Here is a 22,457-nt window from a genome sequence, read left to right on the forward strand (position 1 = left end):
GTGTGCAGACTAGAGACAGTCACTTTCTAAGTGACATCCATTTCCTGGGTCAGTAAGAGGGATGGTTCTTGGAACAAAGCATTTGTGATGTAGTAACCCAAGTCAGTTCAAGCACAAAATTACCAATAAAACATGCATTAATCACAACATCCAAATCCCATCTGCCCTCACAATCAGACCACGAGGAAAAAAAACTTGGTCAAGACATTTACTGCTCAGAACTTTTATTTAGAGAGAAACAACGGTTTAAAATTAAATAAAAATATAAAATTGAATGGGCAGGTCTTTGGGGAGATCGTTGTGGGAGGGGCATCCTCCCTACCTAGTCCACCCTCACCCCACCTGAAACAAAAAAGCAGGGAAGGCTGGGGAGGGTGGCTATGGCTACAAAAAAGTGTTTTTAAAAGAGGGTCAAAATGAGTGGGGTTAGCAGGGTCACTCAAGATTTGTGTATAAAAATGGAAACAAAAGCAGTTTGTTAATGTGGAAACCCCCTATCTGAGATGTCCTCATTTCACTCAGTGCTCAAGCTCTCTCCTTTTCCATTTTCCGCTAGAGGAGTTCGATTTATTTTTTGTAACGTCTTTCTGCAGTTTTGAAAAAGTAAACAAAAACGTCCTTCAAAAATAAAATGCATCAACCACATTTCATGTTCTACTATTACATATACAGTATATATATAAATACATACATAAATATCTTACATGTACAACCAATTTGAAAAGGGAAAAGAGAAAATGTTATGAGGACTTTGGGGGCTACAGGGAGTTAAGGGGTGGGGGGGGGTTATGTTTGGGTAGTGTGTTTTTGTTGAGCTTCACACACAGAGCCTTTAGGATGGAGGACCTTAGGTGGCCCCCACAGAGTCCTTCAGTTGGCCCAGTAAGGGCTGCCGTAGCTGGACTTGTTGCCCTGGCTCTTCTGCTGCATGCTGCTGGACTGGTTGCGCTGACCTGGGCCGCCCTGCAGGAGGAGAGCACATACCACACTCAGACAGGATATTGACTAGGACTGCCAAGTTCTGAGATCGGATTTATTTGTTTACATTTGCGTGATTTAGCGGAGAGCTATCCAGAGCAACTTTACCGCCCCGGGGAAAAAAATCAAGACCAAAAAGTTGCACCTTTTTCTTTTCTTTCCAAACAAGTCGAAAAGGAATGCTTTGAATGAGGAACAGGGTTAAAATTAAGAAACCACTGCAAATTGAACACTTCTGATCCTCACTCAACTTTTCTGGAAAGGAAAGAAAAAGGTGCAGTGGTCTCCTAATTTTTCCAGAGCTGTACAATAGTGAGTGAGTGGATATAAATGGTCTACACACCCCAGTTAAAATTCCAGGTTCTTGTGATATAAAAGAATGAGAGATAAATCATGCCAACACCTTCTGATATTATTACAGCACTTTTTGGGTAGGAGTCTATTAGCATGGCACATCTTGATGAGGCAATATTTGCCCACTCTCCTTTGAAAAAGCGCTCCAAATCTGTCAGATTGCGAGGACATCCTGTGCACAGCCCTCTTCAGATCACCCCACAGATGTTCAACTGAATGTTTATCTTCTGGTGAATCTTCATAATTCCCTCCACCCTGACTAAGGCCCCAGTTCCAGCTAAAGAAAAACAGCCCCAAAGCATGACGCTGCCAACACCATGCTTCACTGTATGTATGGTGTTCTTTGGGTGAAGTGTTGTTTTTGCGCCAAACATACCTTTTTGAATTAAAAGTTCAGACCATAACACCCATGTAATTTCCCCACATGCTTTTGGGGGACTACTTTCTTTGTAAGAAAAGTCTACAGTCTTGCCACCCTACCCCATAGTCCATTCATATGAAGATTATGGGAGATTGTTGTCACATGTAGCCAGTACTTGCCGGGAATTCCTGCAGTTCCTTTAATGTTGCTGTAGGCCTCTTGGAGGCCTCCCTGACCAGTTCTCTCGTCTTTTGGAGGGACATCCAGTTCTTGGTAATGTCCCCTGTTGTGCCATATTTCTCCACTTGATGATGATTATCGACATTGTGTCCCATGGTATATCTAATGCTTTGGAAATTCTTTTGTACCCTTCTCCTGATTGATATCTTTCAACAATGAGATCCTTGTGATGCTTTGGAAGCTCTCTGTGGACCATGGCTTTTGCTCTGAGATGCAAGTAAGAAAATGTCAGAAGATTCCTACTAGAACAGCTGAACTTTATTTGTGATTAATCAGAGTCCCTTTAAATGATGGCAGGTGTGTAATGACTTCTATTTAACATGAGTCTGAATGTGATTGGTTAATTCTGAACACAGCCACATCCCCTGTTTTCAACCAAAAGGTGCTTCAACTAAGTATTAGTTAGTGTGTGCACACTTATGCAACCAGGTTATTGAGAGTTTATTTTTGCCCCTCGAAGGTTTGTTGGTTTTTCAATTGAATTGTTAGCATTCAAATTGGAAAAATATCTGACATTATTTCTTTGTCTCATTCTTTTACATCACAAAAACATGGCATTTTCACAGGGTTGTGTAGACTTTTTATATCCACTGTACATGGGACATTAGTTACAGTAGCCTTCCACCTAGTTTAAAGAATTCACTTTTAGACATTTCCTCCTCCAACTGCAATTTGGGGAAAAGGCAGGAAATGTACCAAATGTTTGTATCCCTACTATTGAGTCAAAGAAGAAGGATATTACCTAGTGGTTACATCAACATTTGTTTTAACTAGTTGGTTGTACCTGCTTTTCAAAATGTCATTTATCACAATTTCAGTTATTGTCATTTGTTAATGGCAACAGTGGTTGGTTAAATGTAGTTACATCAGTTTTACAGATCTAGTGTAAGTGACTATGATAATAAGGCATCCGCCACCAATGCTGTCATGATTCAAAATAAAATCCATGAAGCGCGTATGGAGGCAACATATGTCCATGTTGTTTATTAACAGCTGGTGTGGAATAAGAGTGCATGACAGGGCAATCCCACACTGCTCCTGGAGAGACTAAAACCTGATTCAGACTACCAGGAAACACCCGAACCAAGGGCTTTGGCCCTCCGGGACCAGAGCAGAATGGCCCCGCCCAACACTTCCATTCTCCACCTGCTGTAAACGAACACCTTCAGTGCCCCCATAAGTGACGGGACAGCAAAGACTTGTACGGTGTGTATTAATGCGTTAAGACGGCGCTACCTGTCCGTCCTGGGTCAGGTGATGGTGCAGCAGCTGGGAGTGGGGCTGCTGGTGGGCAGGCATGATATGCAGGAAGGGGGTTGGGGCGTAACCAGGGGCACCACCGGGGTTCAGGGGACCAGTGCCCCCCAGGGCAGATGGCAGGCTGAAGGGAGGGGGGGTTCCGGTATGGAAGCCCTGCTTATCAAAAGACTGGGACAGAGTGACAGAGGTTAGATAGGAACAATATGTGGCCTAAATGCTGAATCATTAACCGCGTTGAGTTAATATGAGTGTTTCAATCTGGCGGCGCTGAGGTCGTGAGCGCCTAGATCTGACTACTATTAACCTTTAAATCAGACTACTAATCAGAGCCTGTTAGTCAGACACCAACGCTTCCACAACAAAAATCAGGTTGGAAAATTAGCATCAGCCACATGCGGGTACATCTTCACAGTGGTGGGTACCTGGGCCTTGAATACCAGCCACAGTGGCGGGTACCTGGGCCTTGAATACCAGCCACAGTGGCGGGTACCTGGGCCTTGAATACCAGCCACAGTGGCGGGTACCTGGGCCTTGAATACCAGCCACAGTGGCGGGTACCTGGGCCTTGAATACCAGCCACAGTGGCGGGTACCTGGGCCTTGAATACCAGCCACAGTGGTGGGTAACTGGGCCTTGAATACCAGCCACAGTGGTGGGTAACTGGGCCTTGAATACCAGCCACAGTGGTGGGTAACTGGGCCTTGAATACCAGCCACAGTGGTGGGTAACTGGGCCTTGAATACCAGCCACAGTGGTGGGTACCTGGGCCTTGAATACCAGCCACAGTGGTGGGTACCTGGGCCTTGAATACCAGCCACAGTGGTGGGTACCTGGGCCTTGAATACCAGCCACAGTGGTGGGTACCTGGGCCTTGAATACCAGCCACAGTGGTGGGTACCTGGGCCTTGAATACCAGCCACAGTGGTGGGTACCTGGGCCTTGAATACCAGCCACAGTGGTGGGTACCTGGGCCTTGAATACCAGCCACAGTGGTGGGTACCTGGGCCTTGAATACCAGCCACAGTGGTGGGTACCTGGGCCTTGAATACCAGCCACAGTGGTGGGTACCTGGGCCTTGAATACCAGCCACAGTGGTGGGTACCTGGGCCTTGAATACCAGCCACAGTGGTGGGTACCTGGGCCTTGAATACCAGCCACAGTGGTGGGTACCTGGGCCTTGAATACCAGCCACAGTGGTGGGTACCTGGGCCTTGAATACCAGCCACAGTGGTGGGTACCTGGGCCTTGAATACCAGCCACAGTGGTGGGTACCTGGGCCTTGAATACCAGCCACAGTGGCGGGTGGACTGTAGAACTTTAATTTATTTGTTACTACTTATAACATTACTGGTAACGAATTGGACAGCTTTTGACGAGAAATGCCATTGCTAAGTAACAAGAAATGCACTTTAGTTGAGGTTCACATTTGATTGGTTTTCAGTGCTAGTCTATATAGCACTATATAGCCTGAGCTGAGGTGCAGACGAAAGGAAAGTTAACGGTTGAAATGTGGCGACATATCCCCGGAGTTAAAAGGCCTGCTGTCAGGTCAGAACCTGTAGATAAGGTGAATGTAGAAACGGTCGAGGGAGAAGAGAAGAAAAAGACAAGGTAATTCTCAAACAAGTGGTGCCTCGATGACCAGTTGGAGAGAATAAGAAATCTCTTCAGAAACGTCCATGCCATCTGCAAGAAGGGCAGACCTTTTCAGGACTATGTTTGGATGTGCAAGTAAGTTAATTACTAATTTGAAGTTGGGTTTTGTGATTGCTAAAAGGCAGTAGAACTCATACTGTTAAATGGATAAGGTACATATTTGTAGTGCAGGTACATTTTTATCCAAGTCACATTTCTCATTCTAATTACTTTTGATCCCGAGTCAGCCATACAGCTGTGGCATCAGGCCAGCATCAGAGCAAGGAGGCCAGATTTCATGGAAAGAAGAGCCAGGAAGAGAAAGACCAAACTTAAAGATGAGATCTGAAGAGGAAGATGACTCTGAAGAAGACTAAAGCGACACTTTCATGCTATGTTATTCGGAGAAGAGTAAAGTTTAGTTAGAAGAGTTTCTTTAGTTATTTAAACCCACAGGCCAACAGTTACTGTAGAATATGACATTGAATGACATGAAACTGATTGGCGTAATTTGACCATCTGAGAAATCCATGGTCTCAAAGGCTTGTTTTCACGTCACTTAAGTCATTTGCCTATATTAATAAAACATGTATTAATAATACTATGAACGCATTGAAGAAATTCAAAATAAGCTACTGCACTTATTTTAATTGGGGAAAAGACTGGCTAGTAAAAAAAAAATCTAAGTGGCTGGTAAAATTGGGCATCCACCAGTCACTGTGGCTGGTGGCCAATAAAGTTCATTTCCCACCCTGACAACAACAACGAAGTGGATGCGGATTTACTTCAGCATGGGCCACAGTAGACACGGAGCTCACCTGTGTCTTGCTATAGATTGAAGCGCCCATATCAGGTACCCCTCCGCTGCTGGCCGAACCGGACAAACCCGGAGCTGTGAGCGAGAGGACACATGGCACATGCACGTCAGTCTGACCCCCGAGGCGGCACGTTGGCGGAAGACAATATTAAAAATGCCTGGTGAGGCAGTGGACCGTTTTATAGGTTAGTAGTGAGTGAGGGAGTTTTCCGTGGTTAGTAGTGAGGGAGGTGTTTCAGAACAGTAGGGGTGTGTGACGGGGGCGGGGAGGGGTGCGTCCTGGGGCAGCCGAGCCAGTGAGTGTACCTTTCCCCGGGCCGCTGCCAGCTGATTTGGCCTGGGACTGGGCAGAGCCTCCGTACCCTCCCTTACTGTACTCCCCCGCGTGGCCCTGAGACAGGTCGTCAAAAGCTGAGAGAGGAGGAATGGAGAGGACCAGGAGGAACGAGTGAAGTGGAGGGAGAGTAAAAAGGAGAGCAGAGGAAGGGGGGGGGAGAAGAACCGAGAGAGAAGCAATAAGGCAACCGGCTAGAATAGCATGTGAACAGCGACTATATCCGGCGAAGGGGGGCGGGGGCGGGGCATGCTCGCTAAGCAAGAACTCTCCCTCTCTGCCAAAAACACAGGCTGCGATTTCAGTTCACTCCCACACACACACACACGCACACACAAACACACGCCCATACACGCACACACAGACACAGACCTGCTCCATAAGCGTGCTGGCCATAGCTTGGCTGATGCTGTTGGTGGTACTGGCTGGAGGGGTTTCCCAGGCCCATGTTGGGCTGCTTGGCCAAGGCCGGAGGCACAAAAACGGTGGGGCCGTACTGGAAGGCGTTGGGCACCCCGGGCATGCCGGCGTAATAGGGGAGGCCGGTGTAGCCATAGCCTGGGGGCAGAGGGGGATTGAGGAAGGCCTGGTTCTGGGTCTGCTGGCCCTGGCTCTGCCCCTGTCCTTGACTCTGAGCCTGGGGAGGCTGCTGAGGCTGAGAGGCAGGGCCTTGCGACAGGCTGGTAGGGGGAACCGGAGATGAGGAGTCCCCTCGTCCAAACTTGGTCGCTTCACCTAAAAAAGATGGAGGGAGGAAGGTGATCTATAGACATTTTCTGTTTCGGTCACAGAAGTTAAGTTGACTGTATTAAGGACAACACTTAAAAACAACTAAAATCAGTCGGTCAAATTCAATAAATGAGTTACGCTGTAAGGGTGGGTGAAGGTCGGTTCAATCACAGTAATTTTGGCATTGACTTAGTACCGAAGTATGGGTTCTCGTGACATCCCTAGTTCCGTTTAGCCACCACTGCCTTCAAGAGCTGAATGAAGTTATTCTAATGTTAGTCATCAGGAGATGGGAGATTCAGTCATTGAGGTGGTCCACATGTTAACATTCAGCTATGTGCTTGTAACCATCATCATCTCCACATTACGGTGCTTCACTCAACAGCTGCGCCTTGCCTTCGATTCGAGAGCACTACCTGAGTATGGATTGTTGGCTAGCCCATCGCGGCCAGGCATCGTTGCAGTCGTACCAGGGAATGTGACCCCGTAGTAGTCCTGCAGGGGAGATCAACAAAGACAGCTCAGCCTCGACAGCCACAGGAGAAGTAACAACATTAGAGTCAACAGAAGGCAGGAGATTCAGTCGTTGAGGTAGTCCACATATTGAGATTAGGCTATGTGCTTGTAACCATCATAATCTCCATTTGCTGAAAGTAATTATATTTTTGATTAAAATTATATCTGGGTCTACAACCAAATTGAGCAGGTAACGTATAACGGGAAAACAGAAATTAGTGCTGCGTCACTCTTCATCGGCACATGCGCACGTGGGAATATTCACTCACCATAGGCAGACGAGACTGCAGCATCTGCAGGTCCTCATATCCATAGATCTGCTTTAGAGCAGGAAAAAGAGAATGAAAGAGGTCAAAATATTTTGCTATAACTCATGAGCAAAATAAAAACAATGAAATGAAAGGAGAGATTTCACCCCAAAAAATTTGCTGTTCATATTGTGTTGTAACCAATTCATTAAAAAATTAAGGTTAATTGCAACATGCCTAATCAAATCTGGAAGTCACCATTTGAGTTCTACACAAGAAAATGGAGGGCATTCTGATGTAGCTGGCATGGGCAAGGGACTGTTTTGGGGCTGAATAGCTTGATGTGACCATTTCATAAGGCAGGAACTATATGTTAAGGCAAATGCGTTCCTTCAGAGAAAACAGTCTTAACCTATGTACTAAATTTCATGAGTTTAGTTAAAACGGACGTGACCTCGCAGTTAGTATTTTCAGTCCCTCACTACAGCTGCATCACCTGGCCAGTCAGTGGCTTCAGATATTGCTTAAGATGTACAATACAGGCCGATTAATGGGCTCCTACTAGATTGTGTGTGTGGGGGTAACAAGAGCATGGAAGAGTGTGAATGAGGGCTTCCATAGATACCGGGTAGGCGGGCAGCAGGCCTCCCGGGCCCATAATGTACTGGTTGGCCAGAAGAGGGGGCACTCCTTGGGCAAGGTTAGGGGGCGCTTTGCCTGTGGAATACATGAATGACAAACAGTGAGACAAGGGTATCTAATCAGACTGGAAGAGTCTACTGTCAAATAACAATGGCAGAAGGGCCACTATGCCACAGTAACAGACGGGTGTGACAGCAGAGTTCTCCAGGACTCACCCGAGGTGGTCAGCAGAGGTTGGGCAGTGCGTCCAGCAGCCGAGAGGGGGGCACTCCCGTTAGCCGTCAGACCAGGTGCCCCGGGGGCGTGCATCATGCCATTGGAGCTGCTCACTGCGGCACTGATCGAAGGAGCCGAGGAGGAGAAGGCGTGGAGAGTAGTGCTATCCTCACTGGTCATCTGTGGGGTAGGGTGGAGTTAGCCTGAAAGCAACTTATCAAACTCCACCCACACAAACAACCCCAGCGTGATCCACCTCATCCCGAGAACAGACTGCACTTACCGTGAGGGAGGAGCTAGTGGACAGGGCCGATCCCGACGAGTACGTACTGGTCACATGACTGAAGACAGATGGAGCGGAAACAGCAACCATAGTTACCAAATCAACGGCTGCATCTTAAACAGGTTGAACCAACAGATGACAACAGGGACTCACATTTTCTAATTCTACTATTAGTCAATGGCAATTGGAGATTCAGTCGTTTGGGTAGTCCACATTAAGATTCAGCTATGTGCTTGTAACCATCATTATCTCCAGTCTCATGTCAATGACTGGGAGATGGGTTTACCTGCTGAGGGATGGCAGGGGTCCGGAGTGGGTGGGGGCCGGCGAGGGAACGTGGTGGACAGGGCCACTGTCGCTGTTTGTGGGAGGCGATTCTGGCTTTGATGTCCGTGAGGTCAACGATGTTGCTGACAGGAGACAGACGACCAAATAAGGAGCCATGACATAAGGGGGGTTAGGGGCAGTGTCCCCATCTGGTTTGTTAAGTATAAGGTTTAGCAATAACCCCCCCCCCCACCCCCCAAAAAGGAATTAGTCTCTTGGGTAACATTCTCCATAGTACTTACAGTCCTGTGGGCCCTGTGTCCTCACACCACCATAGCCATTCTGTGAAACACATTGACATGGTCTCAACGTGCAGTTTGATGTTACGTATCAGCGGACATGCCTTCCCAAAAGGTCTAAAATTGTACCGCAAACTCATCTAAAATCACCCCTGAGATTCTTTACAGAGTCTGTTGGCCACAGGAGATTCAGTAATTGAGGTGGTCTACATCGTAATCAGATATGTGCTTGTAACCATCATCATCTCCATGTTTAAGAGGCACAAAAAGTGTTACAAAAAAGTGTCCCTGAAGCTGAAAACTACAAGCCCTTGTTACACATGATTGAGGTCAGGGTGACTTACAGTGATGGGGGCGGCAGGGGGGTCTTTGCTCTGGGTGTAGCCCATGTGAGGGGGCATGCTGCGTGGGGTGGCGCTGTCCACTCTGCTAGCAGAGGGGGTGGAGGAAGGTGGTGCCGCACTGGGTAGACCCAGGGAGGGGGAAGGCGTGGCACTGGGTAAGCCCAGAGACGGGGAGGGGAAACTGGGGTTGGACACTGACTGAGGCATGGACGGCAAGCTGCCCAGGGGCTCACTGCAAACAACACAGGAAAGAGAAGTATTTTAGCGTGAGACAAGCTTACCACGATACTGAGCCCTTCACAACAAGACACCCACCTGGCAGGTCCAGGCTTGGAGAACAAGCTGCTCTGAGGCGGAGGTATGGGGACGGCTGAGGGGGCCTGCTCCCTGGGGGGCTCGGCTTGGTGGACCGCCTCCGTCACACTGGGCTCTGAGCCAAAGTCCAGGGCCCCAAACTGCACGTTGAGACCAGACATGTCTGTCGAGCCTGGCATCTCCACCGCAGATGAGGGGATCTGACGGGAGCAACGGGGAGGGGGGTATATATTATGTTTACAAATGGTTGAAAACACTCCTTGTATGTAGGCTCAAGGCAATAGCTATTTATGTTCAGTCGCAGGTGGCTGTTTTTCACCTGGGCCCAATGAGATAACGGACTGGCTGAAAGTAGAAGGTGAATGAGACAGACAACTAAAGCTGGGCGTTTTGGAAAAAAAATAAGATCATGACAAATGCGACGATCTGTTTAAAACATTGGGCACCATGATGCTGATGTACAGTAAGGCACAGACTACTAAAGCTGCTCCATTCTGGGCCCAGTCTACCATTTCGGATTGACATCCATGTGAATCTTGACATGAAAACATAAAATGGCAGAACGCAGTCTTAGGGAAACAACGCCCACTGTTAGTGAAATGGCAACCTTGACTTCCACACCCACCTTGGAGGGAGGAGGTACTCTGCGTCTCTGGGTCTTGACCTGTCTCTGTGGGGGTTCGGTCATGGGGGCCTGGTGGTCGAGGAAGGGTCCTTCTCTGGGAGGCAGGGGTCCAGCATCGTGGTGACCATGGCCTGGGGGAGAGGGGACCTGGGGGGGAAGAGACAGAGGCGCTGCCTGGGCCAGGGCGTTCCGCTGGGCCAGCTGGCTGAGGACTGCGGACGGCTCTGGCTGCAACTTCAGATCCACTGGAGAAGACAAAGCACCACAGGGGTTAATGGTGCCATGAGCACAGTAGAAGCACGTGGAAGTGCATTGGCAGGGCTGTTCACCCCAATTCACTTACAACCCATTAGCACCCCACTTTTTTTTTTTTAAAGAAATTAAATAAGTGCCATCTTCTCAATTACAGAAAAAATGTATATTTAATCAAGCATTTCATTACATTGTGCAACAAAAACAATGATATTATACAGAATTTGATAGATGTGGTTAAAAGAGGATTGATGTAGTCAACTAGTGACTGCATTTGAGATTCCAGTAGGAAGGGCAGCCTATCAGCAAATGACTTAATTAAGAGGCAGAAAATATCTTGCTTTCAATTAGCTTAGCTAAAGGCCGACCAAAGAACCATGGAGGAAAGAAAATTTTCTTTAAAAAAAAAATTAACTTCTCCTATTGCTATTGAAAATAACCAAAAGCACAATCCTTCAAAAAAAAATTGTAATCTTTACATCTCACCCGTTCATAGCTTTCACATTGATGCATTTGGATAAATGTTTAAAAAGGACATTATTTCATGGTTTTGGTTGCCTTATGCATGAATTTCACATTTAATAACAGCTTTCCAGCAGTCGGGCGCGATAGGCAGTCGATATTTCAAATCATTATATACATGAAAGTATATGAATAGTTTCAATGTCAATCCCCGCCATGTAACCACATCTCAGTGGAAATCAGGTTTCAGTTTGTCACTTACAGTGAGAGGTCGGAACTGGGCCATTCTCCAATCCCTGGGTCTTGACTTCACTGCCAGAAACCAGGGGAGAGCCATGAACAGCAGGTAAACCAGATTCTTTGGTGACACTGGCAATGCCTGAGGTGACCAAGTGTGGATTGGACCTCGGGGAGAGCCGGGGTCCATTGAGCTGCTCTGGTATCCTGACCTCAGCCGTGGTCGGCTTGGACCCACTCAGAACCCCAAAACCAGAACCTAAAACTGAGGACTGACGACCAGGGGAGACAGAGTAGATAGTACACCTGGATGTGAAACCATGGATGGAGGTGTCGCTTCACTTGAGAGAATTTAGCTAGTGTGTCAGTATATAAGAACATGTTTAACTGAGCAATCTCAATTGACATTTTTATTGATTGCTATCCTATTCCAGGACAACAACAAACACTAATGTCACAATGTTTCATTTAACTTGTAAAGGCCAACCAAATCAAATAAAATGCACTTAAGCAAAAAACTCTTACATATTAAGGCATTAAACCAATCTTTAAAAGATTATATAAACAATACGCAATCTGAATCCAAACTGGTTTTCCAGTTATTTATAACGTCTATATTGCTAGGACATAAAAAAAACGCCATCAATAATAAGAAAATCAGACTTGGAAAATCATCCTTTGGTCAATTACAGTAGAAATTACACATTTACCAAGGGGAACAGTCACTGGCATTTATCTGCGGTTCATACAGTTTTTGGGAATTATTTGAAATGAAGTTCCAGAAAAGTGTCTGAGAGCCTCACCAGGGCGGCGTGGTTGTAATTGGTGCCAGAGGCAGCGCTGGCATAGCTGTTGGCAGCAGCGCTGGCGTAGCTGTGCGTGGCAGAGCGAGTGCTGTTATGGTGGGAGTTGGTGAACACCAGACTCTGGCCCCCAAGGCCCTCCGAGGCAGGGGGGTCCAAGCCACCCAGCTCTGCCTCAGAGCCGCCAGCCTTGGGCAGCAGCAAGTCCACGTCCACACTGGAGAAGAGAAAGAGCCGACATGATTACAATAGCACAGAAAGACAGGAGTACACTGAGCTGCTGCTGTATTTGTGCAAAAAAAAAGTATTTAGAAGTATTATAAAATTAATTGAAAAGAAAACTGAAAACTTGTGCGTAAGTATTCAAAACTGTTTAGAAGCGCATTTGATAGCGACCACAGCTACGGAGTCATCTAGTGTATGCATCATCCAGACGTGCACATATGGATTTGGGCATTTCCTCCCATTATTCTTTGCAGATTGACCCATGCGGAGTTTGATTGGATGGGGGAGGGTCAAGGAACTGCAGGCCTCCCCACATATATTCAACAGTGTTTCTAAGTTTTGCCAAGGCCATTCAGGGACATTAAAGGACCTTTTCTTAAACCACTCCAGTGCTGTCTTGGTTGTGTGCTTCCTGTTGTGGTTGTGCTGATGGATGAATCTGCAGCCCAGTCTAAGGTCCTGCACCCTCTGGATCAGGTTTTCCACAACCTCTGTATGCACGCCTAATAGTTTAATTTAGGTCTCACCAGACCAGAGAATCTCAAGAGTGGCCTCCGTCTTGCTATTCCGTGTTTAGCAGTTTTTATGTAATATAAACACACACACACACACACACACACACACACACACACACACACACACACACACGTTGTGTGTGTGTGTGTATGTATACATATATATATGTAGTATGTGTATGTGTATATATATATATATATATGGCAGGCCTAATGTATTCCAATTGAGACCTGAATAACTGGGTGAGGGGAAATCCTAACTAATTAGTGACCCAATTAATCAGTCAAGCACAATGTAAAAGTGAAAACCTGCAATGCACACGGCCCTCTGTGGAACTGGTATAACACCTCAATCTGACGACGTGTTGTAACCGTGAAACACCTCACAGAGTTACGCTAGTCTTTTACCAGTGTTAAGTGTGCTTTACCGTAGTAGCATTAGATACAGCACCTACCTGTGTCCAGTTGTGGTGTGGTTCACAGAGGCAGTGAACACCTTGGACTCAGAGAGCTGTGGACAAAGATATTTCAGTAAGAGAGCCATAGTGTGTGTTCACTGCATTATGAAATCCAGTGGCAAAGATCACTCACATCCTCATTCCAGTCTTCTGCAGCCCAGTCTTCCAAATTGCCTCTCCATGTTCCTATGAGGTGAGGAGATAAGATGAGTACAAGAGTTAGACCTCACCTGAATCACGTATTAAATTTGCACACTCATTTTTCACATCTTCACGCCCTATTCAGCACAACACTATCTTTGCCGCATTAAGATTTGTTCTTTATCCTTTGCGATTACCCGTACAATTGTTTTGAGGACAACATTCAATGTTGCCTTAAACTCAGCCTTTTGATTTAATATAGGAATCCTGTTTGAAAATGTGGCCTATGCGGCTACTAACACAAATATGCGTTAAAGCTCTGAAACTGTGAGATGTCAGGCAAACCCAGCTGGCCTTATAAAATAATTCAGGGTGCATGAAAGGTCTCACCTGTTCCGTCGCCACCTTCGTTCCCCTCCGTATCCCAATGTTCCTGACGCGACGAGCCAGAATTGGCAGAGTAATCAGCAGGGTTGAAGATCCTTGAGGAGAATTAAAGATCAACAAGGGGAATTACATTGTCTAGAAAATAACACACATGTAAGGAGGTCCAGTCATTAAATCATACCGTGCATTATAAGGAAATAATGCACACTCTAGAATGCCCTTCAAGCCCATCAGAAACAAGCAGTCAACGATCTATTATCAGTGGTCCCTAACCATTCCCATTAAAATCAGAAAAGGGTATTTCAAGTGGTCTCAGTTTGAAGCATTTTACGGCTAAATCAGGGGAGAGCAAATCAAGTGAACATATACTGAGCCAGGAATGGCCAATCAGCTCAGATTACCATACACATTACCATTCAAATGTTTGGGATCACTTAGAAATGTCCTTGTTGTCCATGAAAAGCGTTTGAATAGACAATATAGCAAAATTAATAGGAAATAGATATTGACGAAGTTAGATTTTTTTTTTTATTGAAATAAGTGTTTCAAATTTTGCTTTCATCGAAAAATCCTCATCCCATTCGCAGCACAGTCTTGCATATCTTTGGCATTCTAGTTGTAAATCCAAAGAGATTTCACCACGTGTCCTGAAGCACCTCCCATAAATTGGATTGGCTTGATGTGGTATGTACCATACAAATTATCTTTAGTTTCTTGGCAATTTCTCACATGGAATAGCCTTCATTTCTCAGAACAAGAATAGACTGATGAGTTTCAGAAGAAAGTGCTTTCTTTCTGTCAATTTTGAGCCAGTAATCTAATCCAGAATTGCTGACGCTCCAGATACTCAACTAGTCCAAAGAAGTCCAGTTTTATAGCTTTTTTTATTCATTACAACAGTTTTCAGCTGTGCTAACATAACTGCAAAAGGGTTTTGTAATGATCAACTAGCCTTTTAAAATGATCAACATGGATTAGCAAATACAATGCAGAATTGGAAGAAAGGAGGGATGGTTGCTGATAATGGGCCACTGCCTATCTAGATATTCCATTAAAAAAAGAAAATATCAGCTGTTCCCAGGTACAACAGTAACTTGCAACATTAACAGTGTCTACCCTGTAGACATTTTGGATCAATTTGATGTAATTTTAATGGACAAAGAAAAGAAGCTTTTCTTTCAAATAACTGAAATTTCTAAGTGACCCCAAATTTCAACAAGTGTATATGTAGCGTCCAAGAGCTGGATGCGTGTGTGTGGTGTCACACATGGCTACAAGTGATAAGTAATGAAACAAATGATTCAACAGTATAACATACATCATGTTGAAACAACATATTAAGCATAGCCAAAATGTTAAGCCTGACCAAACGTCTAAGTATCATATGCCGAACCAAAAGCGTACCACTATAAATAGATGCAAAATAGTAGTCAAATTACTAAGGACAGGAAATGGTGGCAGCACAATTGGCCAGTGACAGGCATTCTAGATTTCACCAGGCCCAAAAAATATATTTTTCAACTTTAACAATTTTAAGTTCTAAAAAGAAACGTTGAGAGGTATATGTCCCTGGAAATAATTTAGAAATTAAGAGAAGTGGTTGTTGACCATAAATTAGGCAATGGGCACTAAACATTGTTTATGCTAAGAGCTAAATGAACCACTTACCACTATTATGGCAATACTATAAACTTATAAACAAGTGCATCTTGCCCATAGGCCCAGTGAGGAAGAGTGTTTGGGAAGCAAAGAAGAAACAAAGTGCGACAGTTGGAAAGTTACAGAACTTTGTTTCATCTTTGAGTCACTACATCTTCAAATCTACAATTACACACCACCGTCATGTCACTCGGTTTGGAAGCGTGCAACATGGCCAATGAGTATGTAACGTAAATAAAAAGCTGATTTATATTGGCCTTGGCCATTTCGATGCTTACAAAATGTGGTAATATTTTAGATGACAATAGCAACCCTGTGGTGATTACTTGATGGGTGAGCACATTAGCTGTGGTAACAAATGTGTGCTTTGCTTGCCCAGCGACATGCTGTAACTTCCACTAACTAGCCACAAGTAGAGGCAGTAATTTTTGTCAGCAAACTAGTTAGTTTGTAGTCGTTTCTACCTTCAAAAATATACAAACGACCCCAGCTGCTTGCTTTAGCTAGCTAACTATCGGGCTACTTTGAGACATTGTGCGGGGGCAAACGTGTGCTGCGCTTGCCAAGGGAGATGTGGAGGAAATGCATGCAGTCACAACTGCAAGTCGCTCTGGATATAGGGCATCAGCTAAATGACTAAAAGTTAAAAGTAAAATACAGAGGAACATTCGGTGGTGGAGGAACAGTGACAGCACTGTGAGGTGAACCCATTTTCCCCATTTGCGTTGATTGTGAACAATTTTTGATCACAAGTGTCCACGTAGTGAGAAAAACATTTATATTATTCCAAGTTACAAGAATTTGGTGTCATATTGAACAAAACCATTTGCTCTTTAAAATCAAGAAAACTAATGTTTTTTGCGCCATTTCTGTTTGAAACGTGGGAGAGGAGTCTGAATTATTTTGAGTATTCTAGAATTGCATTGGGATCTAAACAGTAAAGAATAACCCTGTTTCATAATGAACTTGATACTGAAAGTAATATTCTTACATGTGTAGTTAAGCATTCTATGGCCAGTCACTGATTTCCCTTTCAAACAAACACCCCCAACACACCCACACAAACATCAAGTGTCTAAAAGCAAGAGACACTGGATGGATTTGATCCTTGAACTCACCCCATTCCCTGAGAGGAGAACCTGTTACCGCCAGCTGCTCTTCCTCTACCGCGAACCCCCAATCCTAAAGAAAAAAAAAAACAATGTCTGACAACAGCTGTGAAACACACACACCAGTCTAATCATTTTCTTTTTAAAGAGAAATATGGTCAATATTTGTTTATTTACCCTTGTTTAAAATCGGCAAAGTTAAGTAACAAGACACTCATTCAGAACAACGACCAGGGTGCACTTTGGTTACCTGCCTTGCTCAGGGACAGAACTACACTTTTCTCCTTGTCGGCTCTGGGAGTTAGTGATCAGACGCTCTAACAGCTAGACATCCTATCACCCCATGGTCAAATACGTGTTGCATAAAACAAGTTTGAGTGGGGATTCTGCAATGGGCCAGTAACACACATCTGGATAAGACTTTTGAGTGGACTGAAAGCCTGATAATACATATCAGAATCCGAGCTTGGGTCTCCTGTCTGACAGCCAGGGCTGGCATGGCCTAGAGAGCTTAGTACATTATGACACATACATTCTCAGAGACCAACGACAGTCACTGGTGAACCCACCCCTGAACTCTCTGAATGTTTGTCTCAACCAAAAGAACACCCTTGGCTGCCCCCCCCCCCAAACGAGCAGCTGAAGGACACAGTACATTCCTCATGTTCTATGACGTGTGGTAATTGCTAGGTGACACAAATAGCCACAACACCAACTAAAATCGTTCACCCTGCCCACCAGATACCCGCATGGCTGCTTTACATGCAATGTTGGGTACAAAACAGCCCGGTCAACAATAGCAAGTGGGCTTAGTAGCTAATATATTGGAGGATCTGGTTGAATATAAAGCAGAGCACGACACAGTAAACGTTTATTAAGCGCCACAGTAAGGCCAGATGAGGATATGGCACAGTACAATCGAGGGCTTGGTGGGGCTGGCTCTATCCATGGGTAGTACCAGTAACATGACATGCAGTACAACAGAGATTACAAGCAGATACATCATTCTAGTAGTACCACTGACCTCTGCCAGCGACGCCCCTTCCTCTGCGACCACGTTCAGCCCCTCGATCTCCTGGACCCATTTCAAACCCATTCTCTTCTGATCGCACTGAAGGATGACAGCCAAAGAAGGAAAGAGCATACAACCGACGTTCAAAGATGTGATTTTACCAACACACTACGACACCCATCTCCCGGTCGTCCTTCGCTCACCCTCTCGGCTGCGGTTGGTTCCACGGCCCCTTCTGTTGGGGCCACCACGGCCCCGGCTTGCCTCACGATCTCCCCTCTTCTCTCTGTTGTCCTTCATTTCTGAGGGACCTCCATCCTTCCCCGGGCCACGCGCCTTTTTCCCAACTGTCTCCCAGGAGGTCTGGGAAACAAAGAGCTTATTGTAAACATATATACTCAATAATGAATAAGGCAAACAGACAGTTGGCAGTCTTGAGTAGTTGAAATTGATTTTGGACATAAAATGAATTCAGTAATAAGTAAATACATGACAGTATGGCCTCTAAGCATGGTAAAAATATATAAAATGTTGATTCCAGGACAGTCAGTTAATAACTATGAGTTTGAAAGTGGTTACAGTTCTCCAGGCTTTGGCCTTAGTTGAAACTACAGACTACCTCTTTAAAGATGCATGTTGGAGCATTATTTGTAAGTGCGCCAAAACCCCAGAATCGCCTACTAGATCTATTTCATACAAAGAAATTGCTACAAGAAAACTACCGGTAACAAATACAATGCTTAGAACGAAGTATATTTGCTGTCGTTAAGACAACCTTTAATTAGCTTTACAGGATGTGTACACCTGTGAGAACCTGCAGACGACCCTCACCGTGTCAGAAGTGCTTTCCAGCAGGAAATTGATGGCTCTGTTGACATCCTCATTGCAGTCATGGAGGGCCACCATGCACTCATCTTGGGTCTTCCCAGTCACCTCAATCAGCTATGGGAACACACACACACACACAATCAGCATATGCACACATCTCTGACTCAGTGGCACTCAGACACTCAAGCAAGGGACACAGCTGTAGTGCAAGTGAACACTGGTATAGTACACATACATAGACTGGGCAAAATTTGTACGCCACACCTTGAAGTTTCACACGGTTCTTACCTGTTTCACCTTATCCTCAAAGTCTGCATCGTTTTTGTCATAGATCATCTGGGCAAGACGTATCTGTTCTGCTGTGGCCTGCGTTTAGAAAGGACATGGTTACATACAAAAAGGACCTCTAAAGTTTGTGCGTGACGAGACATTATTTTAATTTTATTTTCTACTATGAAAGGTGATAGGCATGTTTATTTAACACACTGTTACATTGAAAGTGTATATGAAAGTCACCTGTATTTGTTTCTGTGGCTGTGTGGTTTGTGTGGTGGTGGTGGGCAGCACTCTGTCCCGAGGTCCTCGAGCTGGATTGCTGACCACTGAAGTCATCATATACAGTATATACAAAACAATGTATGTACAAAATAGAAAAATCTGTAATAAATCAAAAGGAGGGGTACAGTTATAATCACGTCAACAGCAGGACTGCTTTTATACAGAGGAGTAATGCTTTTGTCCACTAGTGCCATGTAAGACTATGACCCCATCCATCGCACCTCATGTTCAAATTTAGACATTGTGGCGAGGGGGCTGCCCTAGTGTCAACTTACATCTCATGCAATGTCAAAAACAGATTCACAAACAGAAGTCAGAGTCATTACACAATCTGTCTATGGTTGGCATCAAACTCGACTTAATTGGCATGTATAAGCATTTAATTAAAATATAGGATTTGGGTCGCAATAATATTGACATAACAGTACATCTTAATTTAAAGCTAGCTACGTGGTTCTTGCAAAGGCCTTGTGAAACCACCGCGCCCAGTCAAAAGGATTGCAGAAACTTGCAACGTGCGAAGTTTTTATTTGCCCACGAAGTTAACGAAACAGCTAGGTACTAGCTTAATCATGCTTTGTTAACGGACTGGTACTTGGATAGGTGGCCTAACGAGAGAATAAACGTTATGCTTCCGAAAACCCTATGATTGTGCGTAGCTAGTTAGCTTGTTACCATGTCGTCTCACTAACAAAGAAGTAGCCAGACTTGTTTACTATGACAGTTTTGTTCTAACAAACCATAATCAATAACACCTAGCTAATAAGCTACGGTAGGTACCAATTCATATATATAAATATGAGAATGATGTTACTCGACGAGAAACGTTGAGTAACAGTATCAAATTTTATCAATATAATTTGATATTCTAGCAGGCTAACGTTAGCCAAATCCAAGAATCAATGAATTCCCATATTATAGATACTATGATAATTTAAAACGATTGGTAACGGTATTCGGATTAATCACGTCAAAACGCGTGCTAGCTATCATTTGTGAACGTGAGCTATTAACAATGGTAAAAGTACAGTATTCGCTCAAATGTGTTAAATGTTTGGGGAAAACCTAGACCAGCAGCCTCTTAATCGTCGCATACTGTAATTGTAAATATCATACCGCTGGCATGCGATAAATAAGCATGTTACGACAGATCACTTGTGCTCACTAGTGTCAGGGACAAAAATAAACAACGTTGTCGAGGACGGAATTCTTTGTGTAATCTGCTAATATTAGCCGGCTAGCTAGTTAAGCTAATACTGGTTGTAATGATATAAATAGTCGATCAGAAATGTATTGCAAGCCAGTTTACTACGTAATCCACGCACGTGAACCTACTAAAATGCGTTCGCTATACTTTAAATCAACTAACATGTAAGATTATTTAAGATAACAGTTGGAGACACCACAACACGATCTGCTAGAAAGAAGCATGCGAACATGGCTAGTTAGCCAGAATGTAACGCGTTAGCCACTTTCCGTGGGGTAGCTGGAGAGCATGCTAGCTATTTTTTGTTGAACATTTGTTTGAAACCATTCTCACAAGGCAATAAACACGAAGCGCAGCGCTATCTAGCATAGCTAGCTCCATCCATACCTAATCGTCCCTTTAGCACTGAAGTGGCTAAGCTAACCAGCAACGTGAAATTATGATGTTGTTGGTCTTTTCGTGAGGGGTAGCACTCAAGTAAAGTGGATCAAACACATACAACGAACGGCCTGTAGTGTATTTATCGTTTATGTTATCATAACAAACCTTTTTATTTCTTTACCTGCTAACACGCTTCGCTCAGCCAGCAGCAGATGCCGTCACGTGACCCACCGCGCCGTTGTTCAACCACGAATAACCGAATCCACCACTCACAGCACGAATAGCAAATCATGTGGTTTTACGTAGTTCGCTCTTGTGTACGTGCTCGCTCCCTCAACTTCGGCAAGGAGCTGCTGACTATTTAGTTGTTTGTTCTGTAGGTACTGTATGTACGGGGAGCATCAAGCTGCAGTCGTCTCTCTCGGACCACTGTACTGCCACCTACTGGATACACATATCAGAAAGAAGTAAAAAAAAAAAGTAAAAAAACACTCCTTTCACGCTATAGGTCGAAATCATCAGGCTGTAGGACAAAAAACAACCAATATTGTTTTGCATGGTTTAGGGATATATTCTATATCTAGGGCAGGGACAGTCAGGTAATCTGTAAATGATGATTTCAATATTTCTTATCATTTTGGAAATAGTTGCATATTATCTCGATATATGCCCAGTCCTGCATGCATCCCCTATATCCCAGGTTAGGCTATTCAGGCAATGTTTGTTTTGGGCGAGCCAGGTCAAACATTGTGGAGTTGAGACCAAAGTGCAACTGTTGCTGTGTGGTATAAGCAAGAAACACACACGCCTTTTATCCAGGCCTGGATCTAAAAGGCCCCAAGTTTTGTTAATCCATAAACTTCACTGCTCTTAACCTTGTGCTTATTGCGTAATGCGCACAGAACACTTGAGCAGAAGTCTCTGGGAAGGAGCTTTCTTTCCTGCATAATTATTTTACCTCTATGGCTGCTGCCCATATGATGTAATGTAGCCTACACAATGTTTGTGTGCCAAAAACAAGTGGGTGTGTTACTTTGTTTATGTGCTGGCTAATGAAGTCAAATGACAAATAAGGAAAACAGAAGAATGAAAACTCTCCAATGGAGAGTTTCATAAATGAAAGGAGAAAACCTAACATGTGTAAATGTATTGATGTAGTTTTACTGGCCATTTATGTATATATGTTTTTTCATGAATTTTCAGTTTCCAAAGCTCCCTGACTGGGCAGCGTGTCTGGTCAGGACCAACAACTGGAAAGCAGTGGTGTGTGGACAGACACTGTGAGACACACTCCTGTTCTCCATTGATGGTGGCACACTTATTGTGGGTTTGGAGCCAACACCACCTTCTTCAGAGTAATGTTCTGCTTTCCAGGGAGCATGTACCCTCCAACAGTGGGCTGGCAGTTTTTTTTAGGTTTTTCCAAACGCCCTTGAACGGTTCTCCCGCCTTTATGTCAGGGCCCCTGTCCTGCGTCCTCAGTCGCTCAGCTCGGGGAACGGACGGCCTGGCCACCTGGCAGGATGTGTAGGTTGCCTCAAGTTATCAGTATTTCGCCTCTCTGGCTTAGCGGCACTGTGTATTGTACCAACAATTTTATAATTCCTTTGCTGGCAAGGTGAAAAACCCTGTCATTCTGTCCCTGACCAAGACAGTTAACCCTAATTTCTCCAAGGTCATTACAGAAAATAAGAATGAGTTCTTAGCATACATACTTGGTAAAATAAGTTACAAAAGTATTTGGTGGCAAGCACCAATCG

At 44.6% G+C, this 22,457-nt stretch overlaps 1 protein-coding gene across 4 annotated transcripts; it reads right to left on the bottom strand.

Annotated features, from left to right (window-relative positions):
- Positions 1–207: 207 nt before the first annotated feature.
- Positions 208–21,017, bottom strand: LOC105014467 (ubiquitin-associated protein 2). Of its 4 annotated transcripts, none has more exons than XM_010876836.5 (27): positions 20,879–21,016; positions 19,068–19,208; positions 18,840–18,917; positions 18,555–18,665; positions 17,927–18,086; positions 17,736–17,822; positions 16,721–16,784; positions 13,947–14,038; positions 13,549–13,601; positions 13,413–13,468; positions 12,218–12,434; positions 11,440–11,686; positions 10,464–10,708; positions 9,839–10,038; positions 9,524–9,755; positions 9,183–9,222; positions 8,900–9,023; positions 8,614–8,671; positions 8,330–8,510; positions 8,098–8,189; positions 7,494–7,541; positions 7,125–7,203; positions 6,352–6,714; positions 5,952–6,056; positions 5,647–5,720; positions 3,170–3,361; positions 208–963 (listed from the first exon to the last, which is right to left on the bottom strand). In XM_010876836.5, the coding sequence occupies exons 2-27, from the start codon at positions 19,164–19,166 to the stop codon at positions 871–873; spliced, it is 3,390 nt and encodes a 1,129-aa protein (XP_010875138.2). In that variant the 5' UTR covers positions 19,167–19,208; positions 20,879–21,016; the 3' UTR covers positions 208–870. The 4 variants fall into 4 exon arrangements, with proteins under 4 accessions (XP_010875138.2, XP_010875135.2, XP_010875134.2 ...); XM_010876833.5 differs by having other exon boundaries at positions 7,494–7,544; positions 20,863–21,015; XM_010876832.5 differs by having other exon boundaries at positions 7,494–7,544; positions 20,879–20,996.
- Positions 21,018–22,457: the final 1,440 nt, after the last annotated feature.

The sequence above is a fragment of the Esox lucius genome, chromosome 13, assembly GCF_011004845.1.
Source record: "Esox lucius isolate fEsoLuc1 chromosome 13, fEsoLuc1.pri, whole genome shotgun sequence".
NCBI lineage: Eukaryota > Metazoa > Chordata > Actinopteri > Esociformes > Esocidae > Esox > Esox lucius.

Bases quoted from the DNA above. Each gene is read 5' to 3' on its own strand.
- LOC105014467 (XM_010876833.5), bottom strand. From the start codon at position 19,166: ATGATGACTTCAGTGGTCAGCAATCCAGCTCGAGGACCTCGGGACAGA. The intron at 11,687-12,217 runs GTGAGGCTCTCA...CCTGGTCGTCAG, and splicing joins ATTACAACCACGCCGCCCTG to TCCTCAGTTTTAGGTTCTGG. The intron at 5,721-5,951 runs GTACACTCACTG...TCTCGCTCACAG, and splicing joins TGGCAGCGGCCCGGGGAAAG to CTCCGGGTTTGTCCGGTTCG.